Here is a 23,702-nt window from a genome sequence, read left to right as displayed (position 1 = left end):
CTTTAAAAGTATTTATTCAAATGCACCCTGATGGTATGGTTGGCCAAAATTAATCAAAAGAATATGGTAATAGAATCACTGATGGAAAGACTCATTTCATTCTTCAAATGACACCTTTAGCTTTCTGTCTTTCTTCACTGGTCAAGAATAATTCAGTGAAGGTTAGCAATAGCATCATGTATTTCTAACAGCAACACTGGGAAGTTTAAGTAAAACAAATGTTTCACATTAAATAGCAAAAGGACAGACTCGGTAGCTAACTTTCCTAGTTCTTTTCTTAGAAAATAGCTCTATGCGCTGTCAGTTTTAACCTTGAGCTCTTCACTATTTCTTACTTTGTTAACATGATTGCCTTTAGAATGTTTTGTATATTCCTTCGTCTTCCTAGAGTGGTTTGATAGACTGTGCTCAGTTAAGAAGGACAACAGTATTTTTTTTTTTTACCACATTTGTTCTCCAGCCCCCTGTTAACAAAAGAAAAAAGTCATTTGCGAACACCTCAAGAATAGCAACATTGCATTGGTAGTTATTTTTTTGCTTATTGGTGAATATCTTGGGAGAAAAGTTTTGTTTGAAATCAGTCTCTGTGGCAGGAAAGAGCCCAGACTGTGGAACCAGGTGGCTAGGTTCACATCTCACCTTTACCCCTTATGGTCTGAGTGACTTTAACACCCTACCCTACCTTGAGTTTCCTCCCTGTACAATGAGGGTAATAGCACTGCCCACCTCTGGAGATGGTTGTGAAGATGAAATGAGCTCACACCTGCAAAGTGCTTCCAGTGGTGCCCAGGACCTGACAGTGCTGAGTCAGGGTCTGTTATCTTCATTCTCAATAGTGGAAATTCTGGATGTAATACGTAACTTTCAAGGCATTTTATCCCTTTTGTTTCGAGGCTGGACCTAGCATTTGCCTCTGCTACTTATGGCTACTATGATGCCAAAATTATTGGCTGAGAAAATTCCATCTTTTTAGCAGAGATCTCAGTGTCTTTAAAAATCTCTTAAAGATACAAGTAATTCTAGATAGGCTTTATAATTTTCTTCATTCAGATTTATTGTGATGTCAGTTATATTACTATGATAGTTGAGTTAGAGTTGATAAGGTACTTCAGAAACCCAACAAGGCATGTATAGAGCTGTTTGTTGCAGCATTTTTGACCCATGAAAAATTGGAAATAATTAAATGTCCAACAGTAGGGGAGTATGTAAGTAAATTCTGGTAAATTCAAGAATATCTCTAAGTAAGATCTTAGAAAGGTCTCTAAGACACATAGCATGATATTGGGATTTATAATAAGAACTATACATTTGGTCTTTGTTTCTATTTCTGGCACAGAGCTCCTGAAACCCTTAGAATTTCTTAAGTGTTGACAGGAGCAAAGGTGTCTCTTTTTATGTTAATAACATGACTTTTGGCAACACCTACTAACACTAGACACTGGTTGCTAGGAGAACCAACCAACCATATGATTGGAGGGGTGAAACTTTCAGCCCCACCCACCACCCCAACCTCTGGGAAGGGGTAAAGGGCTGGAGGTTGAATCCATCACTAGCGGCCAGTGAATTAATCAATCAGGCCTATGTAATGAGCTCTCCACAAAAACCTAGAGGGGTGTAGTTCGGAGAACACGTGGAGGTGCTGGAGAAGTGAGAGTGGTGTGTCTGCAGGGGGCGTGGGAGTTCCTTGCCCCTTCTCACATACCTTGCCCTATGTATCTCTTCCATCTGGCTGTTCCTGAGTTATGTATTCCCATAATAAACCAGTACTCTAGTAAGTAAAATGTTTCTTTGAGCTCTGTAAGCCTCTTGAGTGAATTAATCAAACCCAGTTAGGAAGTCACTGGAACCTCTGACCTATAGCCAAAAGGTCAGAAGCTCAGGTGACTGCATGGGCTTGCAATTGGTGTCTAAAGTAGGGTTTGGGGAGACAGTCTTGTAAGACTGAACCCCTCATTGCCAGTGAAAATCAGGCTCTTCCATGGGATTGCAAGAAAATTCACCGACCCACACATGGAGATTGTGGTGTGGCAAGGTTTATTCCGGTGGAAGGCTACCCCTGTGTCCCATCTCCATCTTTCCTGCCATGAAAAAAGTCCAGCCGTGTCCTCAGCGAAGCCAAAACGAAGGCCAGTGTCCAGAGTTTCTGCTTCATATTAAAGCTTAGTCCTTTGGAGCCCACGTGGTCTGCTGTGGGCCCACATGGCTGCTGGGCCCACATGGCTGCTGGACCCACATGGGTGTGTGTGTTCTGGGCGAGAGAGAGATTGTGCAAAAGAATGGGGCAGGTGCAAGAGAGAAAACTTTGTTCCCCTGGGATTGCATATCTTGGGCTTGGGAAAGACCAGAAGCTTTTTCAAAATAACCAAGCCACTTCCCAAGCTTTTGAGGGCTTCTGACTGGCGGGCCTCTTATGGTCAAGCACCTTCCCGTCTGCCTCCCAACAGCCCAGGACCAGAGGGCAGCCATCCTCCTAGGAGGTTTCCTGTGCTCCTAGGACTAACTCTAACTCTATTGGGCAGCAGTGCCCTGGAGTGTGTGAATGAGTCTGTAAATGCTGTAGCTTCCTGGCTAAACAAGCAGCTTATGTTTATTAAGCTCAATGTCTAATTCCCTTTGTTCTCTTTCTTATTTTTATTTTTTGGCTTTTAAAAAATACTTCATTTTATTATTTTTCATCACCATTATCCTCCCTAAACCCTCTTCCACCCCCGTTCCCCTACAATATCTCTCTCTTATTAATAACTAGTTAACCACCCGTGGTAACAATTTAACCTGTGGGACCTGATACTCTCTCTAGGTAAATAGTGTTAGAGTTGAGTTGAATTGTAGGACACCCAGCTGGTGTTGGAGAATTACTTGTTGGTGAGGACACTCCCCTCACCTCCACAGTAGAATTGGGTGCAGAATATTTTATGTTGTCAAAAGATAAGAGCAATTTGAAGAATAATGTGTACAGGGGTGATGTCATTTTAAAAAAATTAAAATCCACAAAACAAAACTATATTTTGTTTGGATGGTTGTCGAAGACTTTATCATTATCAGTAATGTTTTCACAGTATTTGCAAGGAGTAGGTGTTCATCTTTTGCTGACATAATTAATTTTAAATTTAGGGGGAAATATAGTATCTTATCCAAATGCTTTATTGCTATCCTTTGTTTCCCTTTCAATGTATTACATTGGGAATGCTTTACTTTTTAGTGCTGTGATATAAAAAATAAAATATTACCATTTACGATAGTTGCTGTCACCACTTTATATAGGTATAGACTTTAAGTTCAGAGCTCAGAATGATGGTTGATTCTTTTAAATACACTATTTGCAATTAAGGTCAAGTGCTACCAAGTGGTGCTACTTGGGTCCTTTGTGATGAAAGCCAAGCAGCTTAGGTTAGGTAGAGCAGTAGTTCTCAGACTTTATCTTGCATTGAAACTACCTGGAGAGCTTGTTAAGGCACAGATTACTGCCCAGACTCCCAGAGCTGCTGATTTACTAGGGCTGGGATAGAGTAGAATTTGTATTTCTAACAAATTCCCAGGTGATATTGATACTGGTGCTGCTATTCAGGGACCCCAGTTTGAGAACCACAGGGTTAAAGGTTTGGCTTATTTTCATTCATTTAAAAAAAAGAAATAAAATGAATAAACAGTAAGTTAATACGTTTAAGGAATGAGAATTAAAAGAAAGTATGTGATAAAGTGTGGAACATTTAAAAAGTAGTTTTTAATTGTTAACAGCTTCATACTATGATGAACAGGCTTTATCTAAAGTTTATCATGTTGGGCCCCAGCCTGGCATCAGCCATCTAATTTGCTTTTCCTTTAGAAAGCTTTATGACTGCTCCCTGGAAAGGCCTGGTTTAGCACGGCAAGTCATTAAACTATTTAATGAGAATGAAAATTCATAGCATACTTGTGCTATCTTAGATGGTTTAAAAATTTTTCTGTGAGAGTAAGTCTTTCTGCCTCTGGAGTCTAGAGTAGTACCCCCTTGCCCCAGGGATGCCTGAAACCACAGATAGTGCCAGACAAGCCTTATGTATACTGTTTTTCCCCTATATATACATAATTTTGATAGTTCAATGAATAAATTAGGAACAGTAACAGATTAGCAACAATAACTATTAATAACATAGAACAATTATAGCAATATACTGTAATAAAAGTTATGTAAATGTATTCTCTCTCTCAAAATACTGTACTGTACTCTCCCTTTTTGTGATAATGTGACATGATATTTCCAATGCCTATGCGATGAGAGGAAGTGAGGTGGGTAATATTGGCATAGTGACACAGCGTTAGGCTACTGTTGTGTTTGGGGGCCATTAGGAAGAAAAGCACAATCGATCTGATAACTGAGATGGAAACTAAGTAACTAACGGGCAGGTTGTGTATATGCTGGTCAAAGGGATGATTCATAGAGCAGAGCAGTGAGAAATTTTATCATGTTGCTCAGAAGGGTGTGCAATTTAAAACTTAAAAATTGTTTATTTCTGGAATTTTTCATCTAATATTTCAGGCCACAGTTGACTATGGGTAACTGAAATTAAGGAAAGTGAAACCATGGGTAAGGGCGGACTACTATATACGTGTTGTTTTTTTTTAATTTCCCACTTGTACCCAGCCTGGTGCTCAACGTGTAAATCCTGCAGGAAAATTTATTTATTTAAAAAAAAATTTTTATTTATTGATTTAGAGAAAGGAGGAAGGGAGAGAGAGAAACAGCGATTTGTTGTCCCACTTATTTTTGCATGCCTTGGTTGTTTCTTGCATGTGCCCTGACCAGGGATTGAAGAAGCCACAACCTTGGCGTGTTGGGATGATACTCTAACCAACTGCACTACCTGGCCAGGGCCCTGCAGGAAAGTGTATTAATTTAAATTTACTTCTGAGTGCAATTTGGTCCATAAGTAGCATGAATTCTCTAATGTGTATTTTTTTAAAATAAAACTGTAGTTAAATGCCTTAGATGAACTACCTTAGCATTTGTTTTGTGTGTCACTGATATTCTTTCTCCCCCCTCACTGAGATGTGTTTGCCTCGATGACAAAGAAAGATGGAGTCCTCAGCAGCTGTTGAAACACAGCTTTATAAATCCTCAGCCCAAAATACCCTTACTGGAACAAAGTCCTGAAGGTGAGTCTTTTACCATTCTTTTATGATGCCCTGCTTGACATAAATTATTTTGAAAGTACACATAAAGCCAAAACTGGAAGGAACTACATGAATCATTTATTTTATCTGTTTTATGGTGAACCGTACATAAATCCATTCACTTAGTGTGTCTCGCGTGACTGGAACTCTTGTTGCCATCCTGGTTTTTCCAGTCTCCACTTAGGAAATATTCATTGGTGTTGCCCCTTTCAGTGTTTTAGTTACCCTTCCTGTCGTGTTGCCCTTATTACTAGGTAACTGGATTTCCCTACTGCTACTTAAGTAGCATATTAAGGGACCTCAGTAGAGATGGGGGTGGATTAGGAGTCCCAGGTTTGGGTTCTGGCTCTACTGTACAGCCATTTCTCTTCTCTCTGTCTCCGTTCCCTATATCTGTAAACTTGGGCTAATTATTATATTTCTACCTCCTTTAAAGAGGATAAGGTAAGGAAAGTATTAAAAGGTCTGCCAGATAAGAGGTACTTTTTCAAGCTACTGGTTGGGGCTCCTTTTTCCAGCACTTGAATCGTTGGATATTGCAGCTCTTCCTATATTTTAATGTCTCATTTGCCTCTTGCCTTTTTAAAAATATATACTTTATTGATTATGCTATTACAGTTGTCCCTGTTTTCCCCCTTTGCCCCCTCTCCATCTGGCACTCCAGTTCCCTCCAGCAGTCCCCCTCCCTTAGGGTCCATGGGATGAGCATGTAAATTCTTTGGCTTCTCCATTTCCTGTACTGTTTTAACATCCCCCTCTGTATTTTGTATCTACCAATTTGGATCTACCTCTTAATGCCTACACCTTTTCCCACATTCTCCCCCCCCCCCCTCCCAGATCAACCCTCCACATGACCTCCGCATCTATGATTCTGTTCCTGTTCTGCTTATTTGCTTAGTTTGTTTTTTAGATTCAGTTGTTGATAGTTGTGAGTTTGTTGCCATTTTAATGTTCATAGTTTTGATCTTTTTCTTATATAGTTCCCTTTAACATTTCATATAATAATGTGATGATGAACTCTTTTAGCTTTACCTTGCCTGGGAAGCACTTTATCTGCCTTTCCATTCTAAATGATAGCTTTGCTGGATAGAGTAATCTAGGTTGTAGGTCATCACTTTGAATACTTCTTGCCAGTCCCTGCTAGCATTGTTTCTTTTAAGAAATCAGCTGAAAGTCTTATGGGAACTCCTTATGGGAACTCTCTGCTCTTGCTGCTTTTAAGATTCTCTTTACCTTTAACCTTTGGCATTTTAATTATGATGGGTCTTGGTCTGGTTCTCTTTGAGTCCAACTTGTTTGGGACTCTCTGTGCTTCCTGAACTTGTATGTCTATTTCCCTCATCAATTAGGGAAGTTTCTTTCATTATTTTTTAAAATAAGTTTTCAATTTCTTGCTCCTCCTCTTCTCCTTCTGGCATCCTTATGATTTGGATGTTAGTACGTTTGGAGATGTCCCAGAGGCTCCTTATTCTATCCTAATTTTTTAAAATTCTATTTTCTTCTTGCTGTTCTGATTGAATGCTTTTTTCTTCTTTATGTTCCAAATTGTTGATTTTATTCATGGCTTCATTCCCTCCCTTGTTGGCTCCCTGTAAATTTTTCTTTATTTCATTAAATGCAACCTTCATTTCTGCCTCAGTCTTTTTTGTACTATTGCAGTACCCAATGAGTTCTTTGAGCATCCTGATAAAGCAGTGTTTTGAACCCTGCATCTGATAGGTTGCTTATTTCTATTTCATTTAGTTCTTTTTCTGGGGTTTTGTTCTGTTTTTCCATTTGGGCCATATTTCTCTGTCTCCTCATTTTGGCAGCCTCCCTGTGTTTGTTTCTGTGTATTAGGTAGAGCTGCTGTGACTCCCTGTCTTAGTAGTGGACCTATTGTAGAAAAGGCACCTGTAAATTGTGTGGGGCAGAGCCTTAGGTAATTGCTGGGGTGGGGCAATTGGCTGCATGGCTTTGTGGCTCTGTGTGGGAGAGGTCTCAAAGAGAGGATAATGCAGCTGACCGGCCTCTGGAGATTTGCCTGGGAGAAAGCTGTCTCTGGCACTTGCCCTGTTGCCAGTCACTTCTCTTTCTCCCCGTATGCCACTTGTGCCATTCCAGCTGTTGCACTGGTGCTAAATCCCAGAGAGGGTAAGTCTGCCTAAGGCATCAGACTTTATGGGCCCTATGAGAAGAGTCTCTGTGAATCCTGCAGTTTCTCCCTCCACCCCAACCCCTACTGGTTTTTACAGCCAGAAGTTGTGGGGATTTATCTTCCTGGTGCTGGAACCCTGGTTTGGGTGGTCTGGTCTGGGGCTGGGATCGCTTGCTCCTAAGGTGTCCCTCACAGTTTTCATCTACCACACATGGATGTGGGACCACTCTTCCTGCTGCCTCTCCTGGTCTCAGCCCCTCCTACCCATCTTGATGAATGTGGCCTCTTTAAATCCTTGGTTGTCAGACTTCCATGCAGCTAGATTTTCTGACAAATTTGGGTGATATTTGTTTTGTAGTCTAGTTGTAATTTTTGCAGTAGTTGCACAAGAAGGCAAAGCATGTTTACCTCCACCTCCATCTTGACCAGAAGTCTTTTGTCTTTTGTTTTATCTCAGACTCTGCAGGACAAGATTATGCTGAGACTGTCATTCCTCGCAACCAGCTGCCCAGTGCTGCATTCTTCAGTGAGACACAGAGACAATTTTCCCGCTATTTCATCGAATTTGAAGAATTACAGCTTCTTGGCAAAGGAGCTTTTGGAGCTGTCATCAAGGTGTGATACAGAGTTGTCCCCAGTCCCTTTTAGAGCTCCTGCTGTTTCATTTCTGCAGACATATGGACTTGACTTCTATTTTGAGAGTGGAGAGGGAAGTGATTTCAACCATTTGAAACTATGATCATCTTCACCTTCATGGAGTTAAAGGCTTTATTTAAAGTTACACTGGACACATTAAGAACACGCCATTCCTCTTCCCTTGGTTGATGCAGTGCATTAACGTGAAAACCACATATTTTGACAGCCCAAGTGGAATCAAGACCTTTACTGAAGAACATTTTTGTGTGCTTTGGTTCAGAAAAAATTTTTCTCCTTTTCTCCCACTTGCTTTCAGAGTGGCTGTAGATAAAAGGGGTGCAAGGTTAGAACTAAGGTGGAATTCCAACTGGGAAATGGCCCCACATGGTCTTGATGGTTTTTATTTTCCAGCTTTTATTGAGGGGGAAATTAGTGATATGTTATTAAGGTATTCTGTCATTAGGTCTTTCCTTCTTCATTCCAGTCTATTTGGGTGATTTTTATTATCTGCCCCTTGAGAAAGCGATTTCAGCTCTTTTTATATAAGTATTTTTTTCAAATTAAGGAGACCCAGATTAACATAGTATTATTAAATCCATATAAAACATGTCATCTGCTCATAAGCAGGTAGCCCACCATCAGAAGGACATATGTTTATTTAGGATTCTTCAAGTGTTATCAGGAAACCTTACTATTATGACTGTGGAAAAGAAGGCCTTTTACACCAAAAAAAAGAATTGAATTAGTTTTTCTGTAGTAATCAGGGACAGAAAGATTATGTTAAGCAAATTTTCCAGAAGGATGTTATAGTATGAGAAATTTTCAACTTCTTTAAATGGTAGACATTACATTTAGGTAATTGAATAGATATACTGTGGACAGATACTCTGATCAGGTTGTCATAGTTTTCTTTAAGAGAAATGAATGATTAAAGTATGTGTTATCCTAGCTCAAACTGTAATTTTGATGAAGTCCTTTAACTTCTTTATATTTTAGATTCTTGAATGCAAAACATCAAACTTCATTGTTCATAAGTACTTAAAAAATATTTCTAAGCTCATATAGCAAAAGCATCATAGTAATTTAAGCCCCTTATTTTCTCCTGTAGTTTCTCCCTGTGAGAACCCTATAGGCCTCACACCCCATTTCGGTTTCCATATTAGGGCAGGGCAGTCTGCTCAGCGGGCTGGCGTTTTGTTGGCATTTGGACCCATTACTCTTTATACACTTTTCATTTAAATAAATGAATTCTTAGGAGTTTCCTTATAGCAAGCTCCATACACCAGTCATTGACTCATAGGATATATGATATCTACTGAGGTAGGAGGTTGAAAGACAGTGCCAAGACTTCCAGCTGTCCTCTTCTCTGTTATTGTGACAGGAAAAGAATAGAGGGCTATGGTTTTTTGGAGCACCTTCCATCTTTCAGGTTGTCTGCCAGGTGGCTTACAAACATATTTTAATCTCATGACATTCTTATGAGTAGATATTATTTCCATTTTCAGATTAGGGAACCGAGGCTCAGAACAGTTATGTAATTTGCTCAAGATAACTTATATCCACTAAACGATAAAAACAGCATTCAAACCCATATCTGTTTTACTTGAAAGCATGTGTTCTTACAACTGTTTCTACGAAAAAAAAAAAAGGTAATCTGATACAATTTTATAGTATTTCTTTCTCATTCCTCGAAGTTTTTTAGTTGTCTAATTGGAATTTGTGAACCAATCACAAGAATGCTGTGTTCTTTTGTCTTTTGTAATCACCTAGTTTCTCCCTCTGTCCATGGCCAAATTGTTGCTTTTCATTATTTCAATTGACCTACAGGGTTAGGTCTAGAATATGCTGGTGAATTGAATTTTATAAAAGGCACTTTTTTTTTTTTTTTTTTACTTTTACTTGTATTATTCTTAGTTTTGTATTTTATTATGGTCCTAATGATATTGCTCTCATTTCAGTACACAGCCGAGGTAAATTGTCAATCTTTGTAACAAAGTCAGTGGGAATTAATTGTGTTAATAGGGTACCAGCTGCTGTTACTTACTGAGCACCTTTGTCTGTGCCGCCTTGATGCAGGTACTTTACATACCTCATCTCGTTTAATCGTTACAGTCACCCTTTGAGGTTAAGGAAAGTGGTATACACATCATTTTATAGGTGAGAAAATTAAGTCTTGAGGAAATTTAGTGTAAGTTCACACAGCTTTGTAAGTTGAGAATTAGAATTTTCATTTAGGTTTGTTGAAATTTTTGGAGTTTAGTTCGTATTTAGTGACTTTAAGTGTAAAAAATATTAGAGAAACTAAAATCTAATGAAACATTACACAGACTTCAGAAAATAATTATTTTTAAAACAAGGTTAAGAAAACAACAAGGTTTACATAGAACTTTTGATAGCAGATGTGATTTGGAAACCCAGGGACATAATTGCCGACAAAGTTAATGGTTAAACTGGAGATTGTTTTCCCCAGGGCCTCTTAGCAAGTTAAATACATTTAATTTGGGGTGAGACATTTTTTCTGAGTTTTTGGCAGTCAAGACTGTTTTCAGCATAAGAGTCCCAGGCGTATCTGTTGGATTTCACTGAGAACTCCAGGATTTCCTCGGTGACGCTGTAGGTGCCAGTCTGCATAAGGTTCTGAGCAACTGACAGTACCAGGTCCCTTCCCCTTCCACCTTGCAGGTGCAGAACAAGCTGGATGGCTGCTGCTATGCGGTGAAACGCATCCCCATCAACCCGGCCAGCAAGCATTTTCGCAGGATCAAGGGCGAGGTGACGCTGTTGTCACGCCTGCACCATGAGAACATCGTGCGCTACTACAACGCCTGGATTGAGAGACACGAGCGGCCGGCGGGTCCAGGCACTTCGCCCGAGGACTCGGGGCTCCAGGCCCTGGATGGCCAAGCCTTGCCCCCGGTGGGCGACAGTGACACGGATGCTCCTGACAGCGTGGAGGCCGCAGCGCCACCACCCATCCTCACCAGCTCAGTGGAGTGGAGCACATCAGGCGAGCGCTCAGCCAGCGCCCGCTTCCCCACCGCAGGCCAGGACTCTGGCAGCGACGAGGACGATGAGGAGGATGAGCATGGCGGTGTCTTCTCGCAGTCCTTCCTGTAAGAGAAGGACAGCACTCCCAGCGCGCTGCCTGGGGCGCCCCGCAATTTAATCCTCCCAAGACCACCCCAGGGAAGAGGGGATTCAATTAGAAATCCAGTCCAGTTTACCACGTTAAAAAACAAAATATGAAACCCACTTTTACAGAGTAACAAAATGCTATCCAACAGGTTTTTTTCCCCATTGTTGTATTTCCAAAATCCAAGCCCCAGAGAAAGGAAAAATAGAAATCTCTTCCAATACCTCATCTTAATATATTTCATAGACTTTTGTAAAGGTCATTTTTTTTAGAGATCAGGGCCTCCAGCTCTGAAATACTGAAGAATTAGTTTGGAGTTTTGATAATAGAGCCAACCACAGCCCCAGGGAAGGTTACCAAACCAGTAATTCCGATCTTAAACTGTAGTTATCTCATCTCAGAATCCACCCAAGTCATTTAATTTCATGACTTTATTTCATTGTGTCCAGTTGGATACAGTTTATCATGGCTCTTAGCTATTAAACTTTTTCAGAAAATTATTCAGGCCAATTTTTATTTATATCAGGTGTTCTGTATTTCCTGTATTAGGAGAATACAAATCAACGTGGTGTTGTGGACAGACTTATGCCTAGAGGGCCATGGTATAGTGTCTCTAGACTCTTGCTTTCAGGTCATTAACAAGTGTTGATTTTCAAAATTATAACAGGAATTTTGGTTTCTTTCGCACTTTTCTATTTTTAAGGCCTGCTTCAGATTCTGAAAGTGATATCATCTTTGACAATGAAGATGAGAACAGTAAAAGCCAGAATCAGGTAAATGTATAAATAAAAGTTATACTACATTTTATTCATCATGGGGTGGGTATGTAAGAAAACTAATGTTTGATGTTATAAACCTCAGATAAAATATTAAAGCCTTAACCCGATATGCATATACAGAAAGCTTTAATATAAAAATATTATTTAAAATATGTGCTCTTCACATGTTTATTTATAGGACTTAATTTATCCATCTAATAAAATACGCCTACTTGCTCTGACCCATGTGGCTCAATTGGTTGGGTGTCATACCCGAAAGTGAGGGGCCGCCAGTTCAATTCCCAGTCAGGGTGCGTGCCTGCGTTGCAGTTTGGTCCCCAGGGCATGTGCATCAGGCAGCCAATTGATGTTCATCTTTCATATTGTTTCTCTCCTCTTTCTCCCTCCCTTCACCCTCTCTAAAAATAAATTAATAAAATCTTTATTAAAAATGCTTACCTTTCTTTTTTTCTTTTTTTCCTTTTTCTTTTTTCCAACTGATTCTAGAGAGTGGGGAAAGGAGGGAGAAAAACATTGATGTGAGAAACATCAAATGGTTGCTTCTTGAATGTGTCCTGACTCGGGACAGAACCTGCAACCCAGCTATGTGCCCTGACCAGGAATTGAACCAGCAACCTTTCAGTTTGCAGGATGACACCCAACCAATTGAGCCACACTGGCCAGGGCAAAACCTGCCTTCTTTTAGAGAGGAGAAGTAAATTGATGCCCTCTATTTTTAAGAAATAAAAACTTTTTCCTTGAGGATTTTGGGAAATTTTATGTGGTTGGGATGAGGATTGAGTGTAAACTGAGTAACTAAACAGCTTAATTGTGAAGTTAAGTAGGTCTCTCTGTCACACCAGTCAATCTTGATTCCTTATTTTCATAACCTACCTTCTACAACAGTGTTTTACCACTGAGCCATGATCCTGTAACAGGTTATGAAATCAGTTTTGAGGATCACAACGAGCTTTATTTTATTCTTAATGTTCTAGACAAGAGTACAGAATACTAAAATTTATCACACTAAGAATAAATTCTGTGGAACTTTATTCTCATGAATCTGTTTACTTAGTGTGATAAAATATATTAATCTCTTCCTGTGGATCATGACCATAAAAGTTTGAAAAATGCTACCCTAGCCCTTGGACTCCACTCAATGCTGTTTTTCCCTCTGCTCAGGCCAGCAAAGCCCCTTGATGCTGGTTCATGGAGTCCAGGGGGAAGCTTTGTAACTATAGAGCTGTCAGTTGTTGATGCAGAAAAGCATTCTGCATCTGGGGGTTGCATGCAATGTTTATTGTCAGAAATAAAAATATTATTAATAATTATAAAGGGCATTCATAGTAGATTTTTAAAAGTGTACATATAGATTCTGTTAGATAAGCAGTTAAATTGATTTGAAGGAGGTTTTAATGCATTAGCCAGTGTTTTTCTAAGTACTTTCCTTTCTATTAAAATCACCTTTAAAAAAATAAAAACAAGCTAGATAGCATATGTTAAATATCAAATGAGAGATAAAGAGGTAATAAAAGAACTCTGCAGAAGGAGGAGTAAGATTAGGAACTTGAATAAAGAATGAAATAAAAATAGTACTAACATATAGTGTCAGACGGGTGTGAGATCTATCAGGATGATCACTTACTAAGTTATGTAATGTCCAATCAGTGGGGTGTACACCTGAAACATAATAGTGTGCGTCAACTGTAATTGAAAATAAGTGATTAAAAAAACTAATTTAAAAAAATCACCCTCTTGATTTAAATTTATAAACTATAAATTTAACCAGGAACAATAGCATAAATACTCTAAACTGCTAAAGCAAACCTTTGGTTTTAGCATTATTTATGCATTTAATTGTTATGAGGGCACCAAATTAACAATCCTGGTTTTGCTCCACTGAAGGCACTATCCCATGGGCATTCTAATTTAATAGGGAGAAGTCTCCAGGAGATTACCAATCTTCTATAGACAACCCCTAGGGTAGATAAATGATTCAGGAGCAGGGTGTCATTGTTTCCAGAGCAGAGCTGTTTTCCTTTGACAAAGGAAAAAACATTGAAAAATGCTTCCACACACACACACACAAAAGTGTAAATTAGAAATGGTCAAATGCTGCTTAATGCTTTTTCTATACCTGGGTTTGGGGGATGGGGGCAGTCTTTAAATACATCTATGAGAAGAAAAAAAATAATTTTTTGATAAAAAGGACACGAGTTAGAAAATTAGTTGGAGACAAACAGACTGGCCATGTGGAAAAGTAGTTGAGAGGATCGGTGGCTGTCAGTTTCAGGGAGTGCTCGTTCTGCAGGAATGTAGCCCAGAGGGCAGAATGTTCTTTGGTCATATGATCCCTTTAAATTGTTTTAGCAAAAGATGAATTTCTACTCTTCTGCTTCCAACGGAAGGCATTCCAATAAAACTGAAGCCTTACATTACAATATTAGCCTGTACACATTCTGCTTTCAATAGAAAGATATTAGCGATACAAAGGAATTGGCATGGAGTCTTTCTGTAGATTGCACACCTTTATTACCTGTTTTCTGTTTTCCCTATCAGTTGTTCTGTACAGTGACAGACCTGGAAACCGTACAGTGGATTCAGATGGTAGCAAAATTGCCTTTTGAATGCTGTAAGGACAGTGGTTGTGTTCTGCCCACTGATCTCCCCTCTAAGGCAACAGGATGGCCATGTATTTGGTGGGGGCAGGTGCAAATGACTTGATGATGATGATGACCTTGTTTAATTTTAGCTCCCATTTTGAGTTCTTGTGTGCTCTTGTTGGTTTAGGATGAAGACTGCAATGGAAAGAGCAGTTGCCATGAAAGTGAGCCGTCAGCGACCACTGAATCGGTGCACTACCTCTATATCCAGGTGGGGCCCTGGCGTGCAGCGGGGTGGCCAGTAGTTGCTGGTCGGCATGTTTCAGGAGACTAGAGCAAGACAATGGGCAGAACAGGACTCAGTGGCACTACCAAAGATTAACTGGCCAGAGGGCATTGCAGCATGGAGGCCGTTTCCCTCAGCCTCACACTCATGCTTTCCTGTGCCATAGCAGGGACGGCATAGGGTGGCACTGATGGGCTCCAGACTCAGACTATGTAAGTTCACATTGTGAGCCTACCAGCCACAGCTGTGTGAGCTCAGTCAAGGTTCTTCAGCATTCTGTGCCTCAGGTTCCCCATTGGTAAATCAAATTATAGCTGTCTGAGTGACTTGGGTAGCTTAAAGGAAATAATGTATGTGAAGTAATTAAACCATATCTAAGTTCTGTAAACACTAGACTGTGTAGGTAAGAAATCCACTTTGTCTAACAAGCTGAACGTGGACAAGTAAGGTATGATCCACAGACATCCTTGCGTGTGCAGAAGAACCACTAACACGGCTTTTGGCAAACTGGCTTGTCCTGGAACCTCTGGCAGACAAGAGCCGTGGGCAGATCGGTTCCAATGAGGCGCTGCTCAAGGGAAGCCTGTTGGCTTTGGCCTGCTCCCACTCCTGAGGGGTGGCACCCTGGACTGTGATGAGCTCTCCCAGCAGAGGGACAGCCACACACCAAAGAGGAAAACTTGCCTCCACCCCAAGTGAACAGGACTGTGGGTCATTATTAGTATTTTAAGTTATATCTGCAAGTAGGCAGATTTTCTAATGTGAGATGCAGTACTATGTAGAAGATAAAGTTTGATAGTTTTCAGACAAGTGTAGTGTCTCAAAAGTGATTAAATAGGTGGTGGTTCTCCTGGGATTAGAACTGGTTTTTTTTGGTATTCCTAACAGAAACATCTCGGAGATGCTACTCACATACACACGATAAAGCATTTGTCTCCCAAACTGTTAACTATTCAGTATCTGTCATGTGCCATTACTCCCTAAACAATTAGAAGGTAGAAGTACATAGAAGAGGTGCCTCTGAGGTGTGGTAGGATCATGACATTGGAGTCAGAGGCCCTTGTGATGCCTGGAGGGCAAGTCAGAATATTGTAGACGATTATTCTAATCGTGAGAGGATATTCTTCTTACTTAAAATGCGATGTTTCTCTGCCCTGGCTAGTGTGGCTCAATTGGTTGGAGCATCATCCCATGTAACAGAAGGCTGGGGATTAGATTCCCTGGCAGGGCACATACCTAGGTTGCAGGTTCCCTCCCCACTCAGGGTGTGCATGGGAGGCATCCAGTCGATGTTTCTCTCTCTCTTTCCCTTCTCTCTGAAATCAATAAACATATTTAAAAATTTTTTTAAATGAGATGTTCCTTTCTTTAAAAACAATAAAAGCTCTCCTTCATGAGAAATCTCAACTCTGGCACTGTTTTGAAATATATAGTCTACTTTCATAAATCAAACGCTACATGTTGATTTAAGATTTAAATGATACTGCATTGTTTCCTGATACATCCATACACTTAAGGGGTAAGACAAAGCCCTTTCTGGAATATTTTTATATTTATAATGTTTCGTTCTAGCCTTGAAGGTCACTGTAATTAATTTAATATACAAATGAGAAAGGCTAATAACATCATTAGGTTAATTGAGCTCTCTTTAAAAAAAAAAAATATTGTATTTATTGCCCCAGCTGGTATGGCTCAGTGGGTTGAGTACCATCCTGTGAACCGAAAGGTCTCCAGTTCGATTCCCAGTCAGGGTACATGCCTGGGTTGTTGGCCAGGTTCCCAGTTGGGGGTGTGGGAGAGGCAACCAACCAATGTTTCTCTCCCATCCTTTCTCCCTCCCTTCCCCTCTCTCTAAAAATAAATACATTTTTTTAAACATTGATCTGTTGTCTCTTACATGCCTGCAACCAGGGGACCTGGCCCACAACCCAGGCATGTGCCCTGACTGGGAATCAAACCAGCGGCCTTTCAATTTGCAAAGGGTGCCCACCCCGTTGAGCCACAGTAGTCAGAACTAATTAGTCCTTCTTGAAAATCTGGGTCTAGAAATAATCTTGTAAAACAAATAAAATTATTCTTCTCTTTTTTTTATTTATTTGTGACAGATTTTTAAACAAGTTGTTTTTTAAATGAACAGTAGTATGAAGAATTGGTTATGGTAGGATGCTAAGATTATGCATACTTCCCAATTTTTAAAATACTCTTGGTTTCTTTTTTCAATTAAAAAAAATAACCCTTTCCCATAATTATTTGAAACCTATGATACATGTTTTAAAATAAAGGATTACATTAATCACAGTTGCCTTCCTTAATTGAAACTCTGTATAATCAAGTCCTGCCTGGTTTGTTCTTGTCTGTAGATGGAGTACTGTGAAAAGAGCACTTTACGTGACACCATTGACCAGGGACTGTATCAAGACACCATCAGACTCTGGAGGCTTTTTCGAGAGATTCTGGATGGATTGGCTTATATCCATGAGAAAGTAAACTTACAACATTTCATATCCAAAAACTTATCTTTATATGAAATTTAGGACTGAATAAAAATAATGTAAGATTGGAGAAAAACAGAGGGAAAATTATGGGTATATTGCAATAATCTGTTTTTATAGAAACTAGAACAGTGTGTCAAAAGACAAGAAAATAGAACAAAGTAGCAAAGTTAAAAGAAAATACTGAAGATTAGAACAAGGATCAGCAAACTGTGTCCCATAGGTCAAATCCAACCCACCTTTTGTACGGACTGGCCGTGAGCCTAGACTGACTTCTACATTTTTAAGTGGTTATAAAAAAATCAAAAGAATAATATTTCATAACAAATGAAAATTCTATGAAATTCAAATTTCAGTGTCCATAAATGTTATTAAAATAGGGCCATGCTCATTTGTTTACATCTTGCCTGGCTGTTTTTGCGCTACACCTGTGGAGTTGAGTGGTTGCAACAGAAATTCTGTGGCCCATAAAGTCTAAAATATTTACTTTCGAGCCCTTTAGAGAAAAAGTTGGCCAGCCTCTGAGGTAGAAGGACATGCGTGAACATGTATGGAATGTTAGGATGATTCCTAAAGTGGTTTAGAATAAAGTGAGAATGTGATTGATACACGCCAAGTTATTTGACTCTGACTTAGTGCCAACCTTCCTAGGAACATGGATAAACCAGAAAGTCATCTCGTAAGGATACAGATGAGACCTTTTTAAGCAGGGATGTGGTTAATGAGGATAGAGATGAGACTTTTTGAGTAGCATGGTTTGCCACATGTATAAAATGTCATTTTAAAGCTAGAAATGTCCATTACAATGTAAATGCTAATGGCCTAGCTTCAGGATGAAACACGGCTTACTTTTTAAAAAATGGAATTGTCCCTTGCATATTAGCCAGTGTAAATATGTTTTTATCTTTGCCTCAATTTTCTTTAACCTCAAAATATTTATACTGTGCCATATGTCTACTTAAAAGCCAGGAGTGTAATTTACACGTGTCTAGTTTGTAAATGATTTGGTGGAAGCAGAATGTGCAAGACTGGAAATAAAAATGAGTTCTAATGAGGGTCACTAGAACTCTATTACCGTGATACCATCGTTGGGTCCTACGGGTGTGCCCGTGTGCTCTCTTCTCCTGATCTAATTTGCTCAGTACCTACTCATCATTTGTTGGGTATCTAATGCCGTGCTACACCTAGAAATACAGAGAGGCGTGGGTATGTGACAAACGCCACACTGAGAAGGACTTCTTGTTTTTAAGGGAGCCAGAATTCACCTTTGTGCAAAGGTAAAAGAGAGCACACAATGTGTTTTAATTATCTTCTATGTTACAGTACCTGGAACAATAATCATCATGAGAATGCCATTAGGAAGCGGGGAGAGCATAATCACATAACAAATAGTCATTGAGCATCTTCCTTGTGTGCTGGCGATGCAAAGCTGAAGTGTTAGAATTATTGTGGAAGGCTTCATGAATGAGTTGACACTTGTAAATGCTGGTACAATTCAATGAGTGTAGAAAGGCCATAGCGTAAAGAAAGGAACAGAAGGAATGAAACTAGTGTGTGTCTCCCTGACCAGAGCAGGGGTTTTGTGATGCAGCAGAGAGAAAGAAAATTGTGAACCTGGGTGTAGAGAGCCTTGCAGGTAGACTGGGAGATAGTGGCAAGGTCACTGGCAGGACACTGCAGAAGATTAACAGCATGAACCAGTATGGTCTGTGCGAGGAGGCTTTTTTTGTCACTGGGTTGGCCTTTCAAGTTAGGAAACAGGTATAATTTTAAACTTGGTTTCTTTGCTTTCTTCTCTTAGGGAATGATTCACCGGGATTTGAAACCTGTCAACATTTTTTTGGATTCCGACGACCATGTCAAAATAGGTGATTTCGGTTTGGCGACAGACCATCTAGCCTTCGCTGTGAGTATTTTTTGAATTAGTCTCTGCCTGAAAATGGACTTACATGCCTCGATAATCATGAAAGTGTTAGAAGACAGGATAATAATGAGTTCACTGAACTCTGCTGTGTAATCCCCGGGAAATGAGACAAGTCTGAAGGGGTGAGCTGCAAATGATCTTTTACGCTTTGAAACTGAGAATACATTTTAGTGAGCACATTCCACTTGAGATACATAATGTAGGACATAATTATGTTGATATTTAGGTGAAAGGCATATAATACTTTATGAAATAATATGCATTTTGGTCTGCCACACAGGCACTGGGCTAGATCCTTTGCACTTAAAGGGCTTAGTTAGTTTAATGATGAGGCTCAAAAAACAAAACACCACTCCTAGACAGCATATAATCCACAGGTGTTTGTTCTTCCCAGCATTGTCGAGCAGTTTAATATATAAAATAATGTGAAATGAGCAAAATAGTGATATAAGAATAAAAGACTAGAGAAAATTTACATATGGTTACGAGGATCAAGAAAAGCTGTATACAGCCTTTCAAATGTGCCTTAAAGGATGGATGGGAGTCCAGCAGGCCAAGCTTGCGCGCAGGGCATGGTGACACCAGGATAGGGGATTCCAGCAAAAACAACACAAGCAAAGGCCCTGTACTGAGCAGACGTGTTTGTTTGAAGACCAGCATGTTGTCTGGTTAGTTGAAACAAGATATAGAAGAGCAGTGAGAGGGGATGATGCTGAAAGGTCAGGAGTCTTGTAGGTGGCCGACTTTGAGTGCCAGAGGAAGAGTTTTACTTCACATTGGAAGCCCGAGTTATTATGTGCGAGGATCTGTGGGAAATGCTGTTAATTCTAAGGGTGGTCAGAGAAAATAAAATAGGATTTGGATTAATGGGAAAGAATCCATTTGGATAAATGGAGAAAGAAGCTAAATTAGCAGGAGAGGTTAGAAGGGGCCGAGAGGGAGGAAAGGAAAGGGGGACAGTAAGAACATGGACCTGTTGAGAACAGAGCATTTTGAAGAGTGCTAAGGCCAAGGCGGGGCTAAATGATAGGGCTCTTGATCCCCAAGCTAAAGAATGTAACTTGCTTTCTGGAAAGCTTATATAGTGGGGTAGATAAGAGCACAGCTCTGCAGACCCACTGACCCGGTCTAGAATCCTGTCCCTGCCACCTCTTTGTGCTGTGATGTTGGGAGAGTTAGCTAACCTCCCAATACCTCATTTGTAAAAGGTGCCTATTACTAGTACCTACTTCAGGCAGTTGTCTGCAGGATAAATAAGGATACAGGTATGGCACCTGGATAGTGCCTAGCACTGAGAATGTTAAACCTGCTAGTATTGATGACAGTTCTTGTAAGAGCAGCCTATGGAGCAACGTCAGCAAAATAGTGATTTAGGGTAATGTGTGAGTCCGCGCTGTCGCAAATACCAAGGAAGCTGAGGCTACTTAAGAGGTGTCAGCAGTGATAGTGGAATAGATTTGGTGACCAGCTTCTAGGAAAAAAGAATAAAAATTGACCCAGGTAAATGGGAAAGTTCGAAAGTGAGGTGGTGGTAGTTGTTAATACATTCTTACTCCTTCTAGTAAATAGATTGTTTTGGCATTTGCTTCCATAAGCTTCCAGGCGTTTCTGCCTCAAAGAAAGAGGTGCCCTTCTTCTTGATCTTAATGGATTTTTGCTAAGTTCTGCGTTAGTGGGCCAACTAAACGAAAAAATTTAAGCTCAAAAAAAGTATTATTATAATTATTCTGGTTCTGTGTGATATTTTTCATTCAGTCTTCATTTAGAAATGGATAGGCCATTCCTATGGAATAACGTAACAGTTTAATTTGGCTTACTTGTATTTTTAGGCTGATGGCAAACAAGATGATACCTCAGGAGATCATTTAATTAAATCAGACCCTTCAGGTAAATCCAGTATTTTTAATTCATGTATTAAAAAGCTGACCTCAGACTTTTTCTTTCTCTCTTATTGTTTTACATACAAAAAGTTGTACGTATATAGTGTATGCAGCCTGAGGACTTTGGAGGTACGTGAAACCATCACCATAGTATATGCCATAAATATCTATCACCTCCAAAAGTTTTTTCATACCCTTTTATTTATTATTATTTTAATATTATTATTACTTATTTCTTTGTTGTTTGATAAGAACACTTAACATAGGATCTACCATCTAAGGAAAATTTTAAGTATATAATACAGTATAAAGTTTCTTAATCTGAAACCTGTTTTTCATTTGTAAAGATTTTATTCTCAAAAAAAGTATAATTATTCATTAAATTAACAAAATTATGAAAATGCTTTAATTATTTTTTGCTTTTCATTATATTAGTTTTTCTTCAGAAAGCCAAGAAATTAGAGCTTCAGTTAGATTAATTGGCTCCCGAGGGTAGACGGTTATACTCTGTCTGAGCTGATGTGGTAACATGCGGTTGCCTCATGACACGGGCCAGTGCGCGTCTTCTGTCTGGCGCTGCCTCTCCTGCAGCGTCAGAGGCCTCCTGTGTGGCATAGAGTGAATGGGCACACGTGATTTAGTGTCATTTGCTTTATGAAATGCACACTGCTGCTTCTCTGAATAATGTGAACAATTAACAGATCATGCTTCACTCTTAAGAAACCTTTTCTTTTTTTTTAAATAAAAGTTTGCCTTATCCCTGAGTCCTATCATTGGAAAGCCTTCCCTCGCCTTCTTCCACACAGGTCATTTGACTGGGATGGTTGGCACTGCTCTGTATGTAAGCCCAGAGGTCCAAGGAAGCACCAAATCTGCATATAACCAGGTAAAGGGGAAGCTTTTGGGAGAGAAGAAAAGGTCTCAAGAGTGAGATAATAGTAAGAACATCAAGGTCACAGCATTTGGGGTTTAGTTTCCAGCTGAAATAGTCAGGAACATTTATTCCCTTGATCTATATCCACCTCTATATTGAGTGACTACACTAAGGAGGACATGTATTACCCAAGGACAGTGACTGAAGCTGGCACAGTGCTGCAAAGATAGCTTACAGTCCCTTCAGCCATTCAGAGACTTGAACTAACCCAGCTCCAGCCCGGCCCCAGGAACACAAGGAGCAAGGTAGTCAAGTAATAGGACGGATATCTTATTCCAGCCATCAAGGAGCTTATCCAGTGAAAGCTAAGAAGAAGAGTCCAGTGACCAGAGAACAATAGGGACATCGTCTTTGGATTAGACCAGGGAAAGCTTTTCTAAGACAATGGTTTTTGGGATACAGGAGAAGGGAAAAGCCATGCAAATTTGGAGTCTGGAGCAGGTCTGGGAGAAAAAGGATGAAGCAGAAGTAGCAAGCATGAAGAGGAGACTCCTGATGCTAGCTTGGCCCACTTAAGGCAGTCCAAAAGTAGGTCTCTGCGGCTGCAATGTGGTGAGCAGTGGGGAGAGAGGCAGGAAGTGAAGCGGGAAGGGAAGACAGAGGTCAGGTCATGCAGGGCCAGCTTAACCATGACGAGGAATGTGCACAGGGACACACTGAAGGATCTTGAGCAAGAGCTCACTCTCGCTGCTGCTGGAGGCGTTGGAGAAGCCCAAGTGGAGCAGCTGATCGCTGGAACCAGAGGGGTAACACGTGAAATAGCTAGAGGCATGCAGATAAGAGATGCAAGGGGTGGGGGGGCTGCGGAATTCACAGGTTTTCCTCATGGAGTGGATTTGGGTGCAGTAAAAGGGAAGGAAAACAGGACCCTGCTCAGGTTTCTGAGCAGCTGGAGGAAGGGAAATTGAATGAGATGAGGAAAGCTAAGAAAAGACATGGGGAGGAGGAAAAGATGGCAGGGTCATTTCATTTGAGACATGATAATTATGAAATGCCTCATGAGAAAATCAGTTGGAAATGTCCAGTAGGTGGTAAGAGACTCATGGCTTAAGACTCTGAGAAAATCAGAGTCAGGTACAAAATTTGAGAGTCATCAGCACACATATGAGATTTAAAACCATGAGACTGAATTAGGTCACTTAGGGCAAGAATGCAGAGCTGAGTTTTAAAAATACATTAGGCAGGCAATTCACATCAAAGCATATTTTTAGGTTTGTAATGGAAACACAAGTCTGGGCTTTGGCTCCAACAGGTAGCACTGGGCATTGACGGAAAGTTGAGGCAAACCTCAAATACCCATCGAGAGTGAGAGTGTACAGAGATGGACGTGCACACGCTGTGGGTGTGGGGCGGGGGGACCTTCAGTGTCACCTTTCTGAGTGCAGTTTGGAATAGTGATGAAATCCTTAAAAGGCCTCTACCTTTTGGCCCAGCAGTTCCACCTTTTGATATTTACCTAAAGAAAACAGCCAGGGACAATTCAAAAAGATGAGTGTAAAAGGCATTCTCCACAGTATTATTTATAGCAGTGCAAAATGATGGAAGTGTTTAAAAATAGGGAACTGGTTAAATTATGGGACTTCCACATAATTGAATACTGTATGTCATTAAAGATATATTTTAGAAACTTGTTTTAGAAAAATGATACAGTATTTAAAAATATTCTCACTATGTTAAGGGAATAAAAGTTACACAGAATATCATGGTTCTAGTTTCATAGTGTGTACATTTTCAAAAGCACAAAATGGGCATATCTTAGACATCAATA

The 23,702-nt window shown here is 40.0% G+C and overlaps 1 protein-coding gene across 2 annotated transcripts in view; it reads left to right on the top strand.

Annotated features, from left to right (window-relative positions):
* EIF2AK4 (eukaryotic translation initiation factor 2 alpha kinase 4) overlaps positions 1-23,702 on the top strand; it is a 102,238-nt gene that overhangs the window by 41,870 nt on the left and 36,666 nt on the right. For both annotated transcript variants that reach the window (XM_054565596.1, XM_054565597.1), the window contains 9 exons: positions 5,027-5,133; positions 7,746-7,903; positions 10,607-11,037; positions 11,761-11,830; positions 14,606-14,689; positions 17,065-17,187; positions 18,998-19,102; positions 20,950-21,007; positions 21,807-21,886. In XM_054565596.1, the coding sequence (XP_054421571.1) occupies positions 5,027-5,133; positions 7,746-7,903; positions 10,607-11,037; positions 11,761-11,830; positions 14,606-14,689; positions 17,065-17,187; positions 18,998-19,102; positions 20,950-21,007; positions 21,807-21,886 (1,216 nt within the window). The remainder of the gene's footprint in view (positions 1-5,026; positions 5,134-7,745; positions 7,904-10,606; positions 11,038-11,760; positions 11,831-14,605; positions 14,690-17,064; positions 17,188-18,997; positions 19,103-20,949; positions 21,008-21,806; positions 21,887-23,702) is intronic.

The sequence above is a fragment of the Pteronotus mesoamericanus genome, unplaced genomic scaffold (assembly GCF_021234165.1).
Source record: "Pteronotus mesoamericanus isolate MK-2021 breed Mesoamerican mustached bat unplaced genomic scaffold, CSHL_Meso_final contig_164, whole genome shotgun sequence".
Lineage (NCBI taxonomy): Eukaryota > Metazoa > Chordata > Mammalia > Chiroptera > Mormoopidae > Pteronotus > Pteronotus mesoamericanus.
Note: the sequence above shows the minus strand (reverse complement) of the source record. Positions and strands in the feature narration are given on the sequence as shown.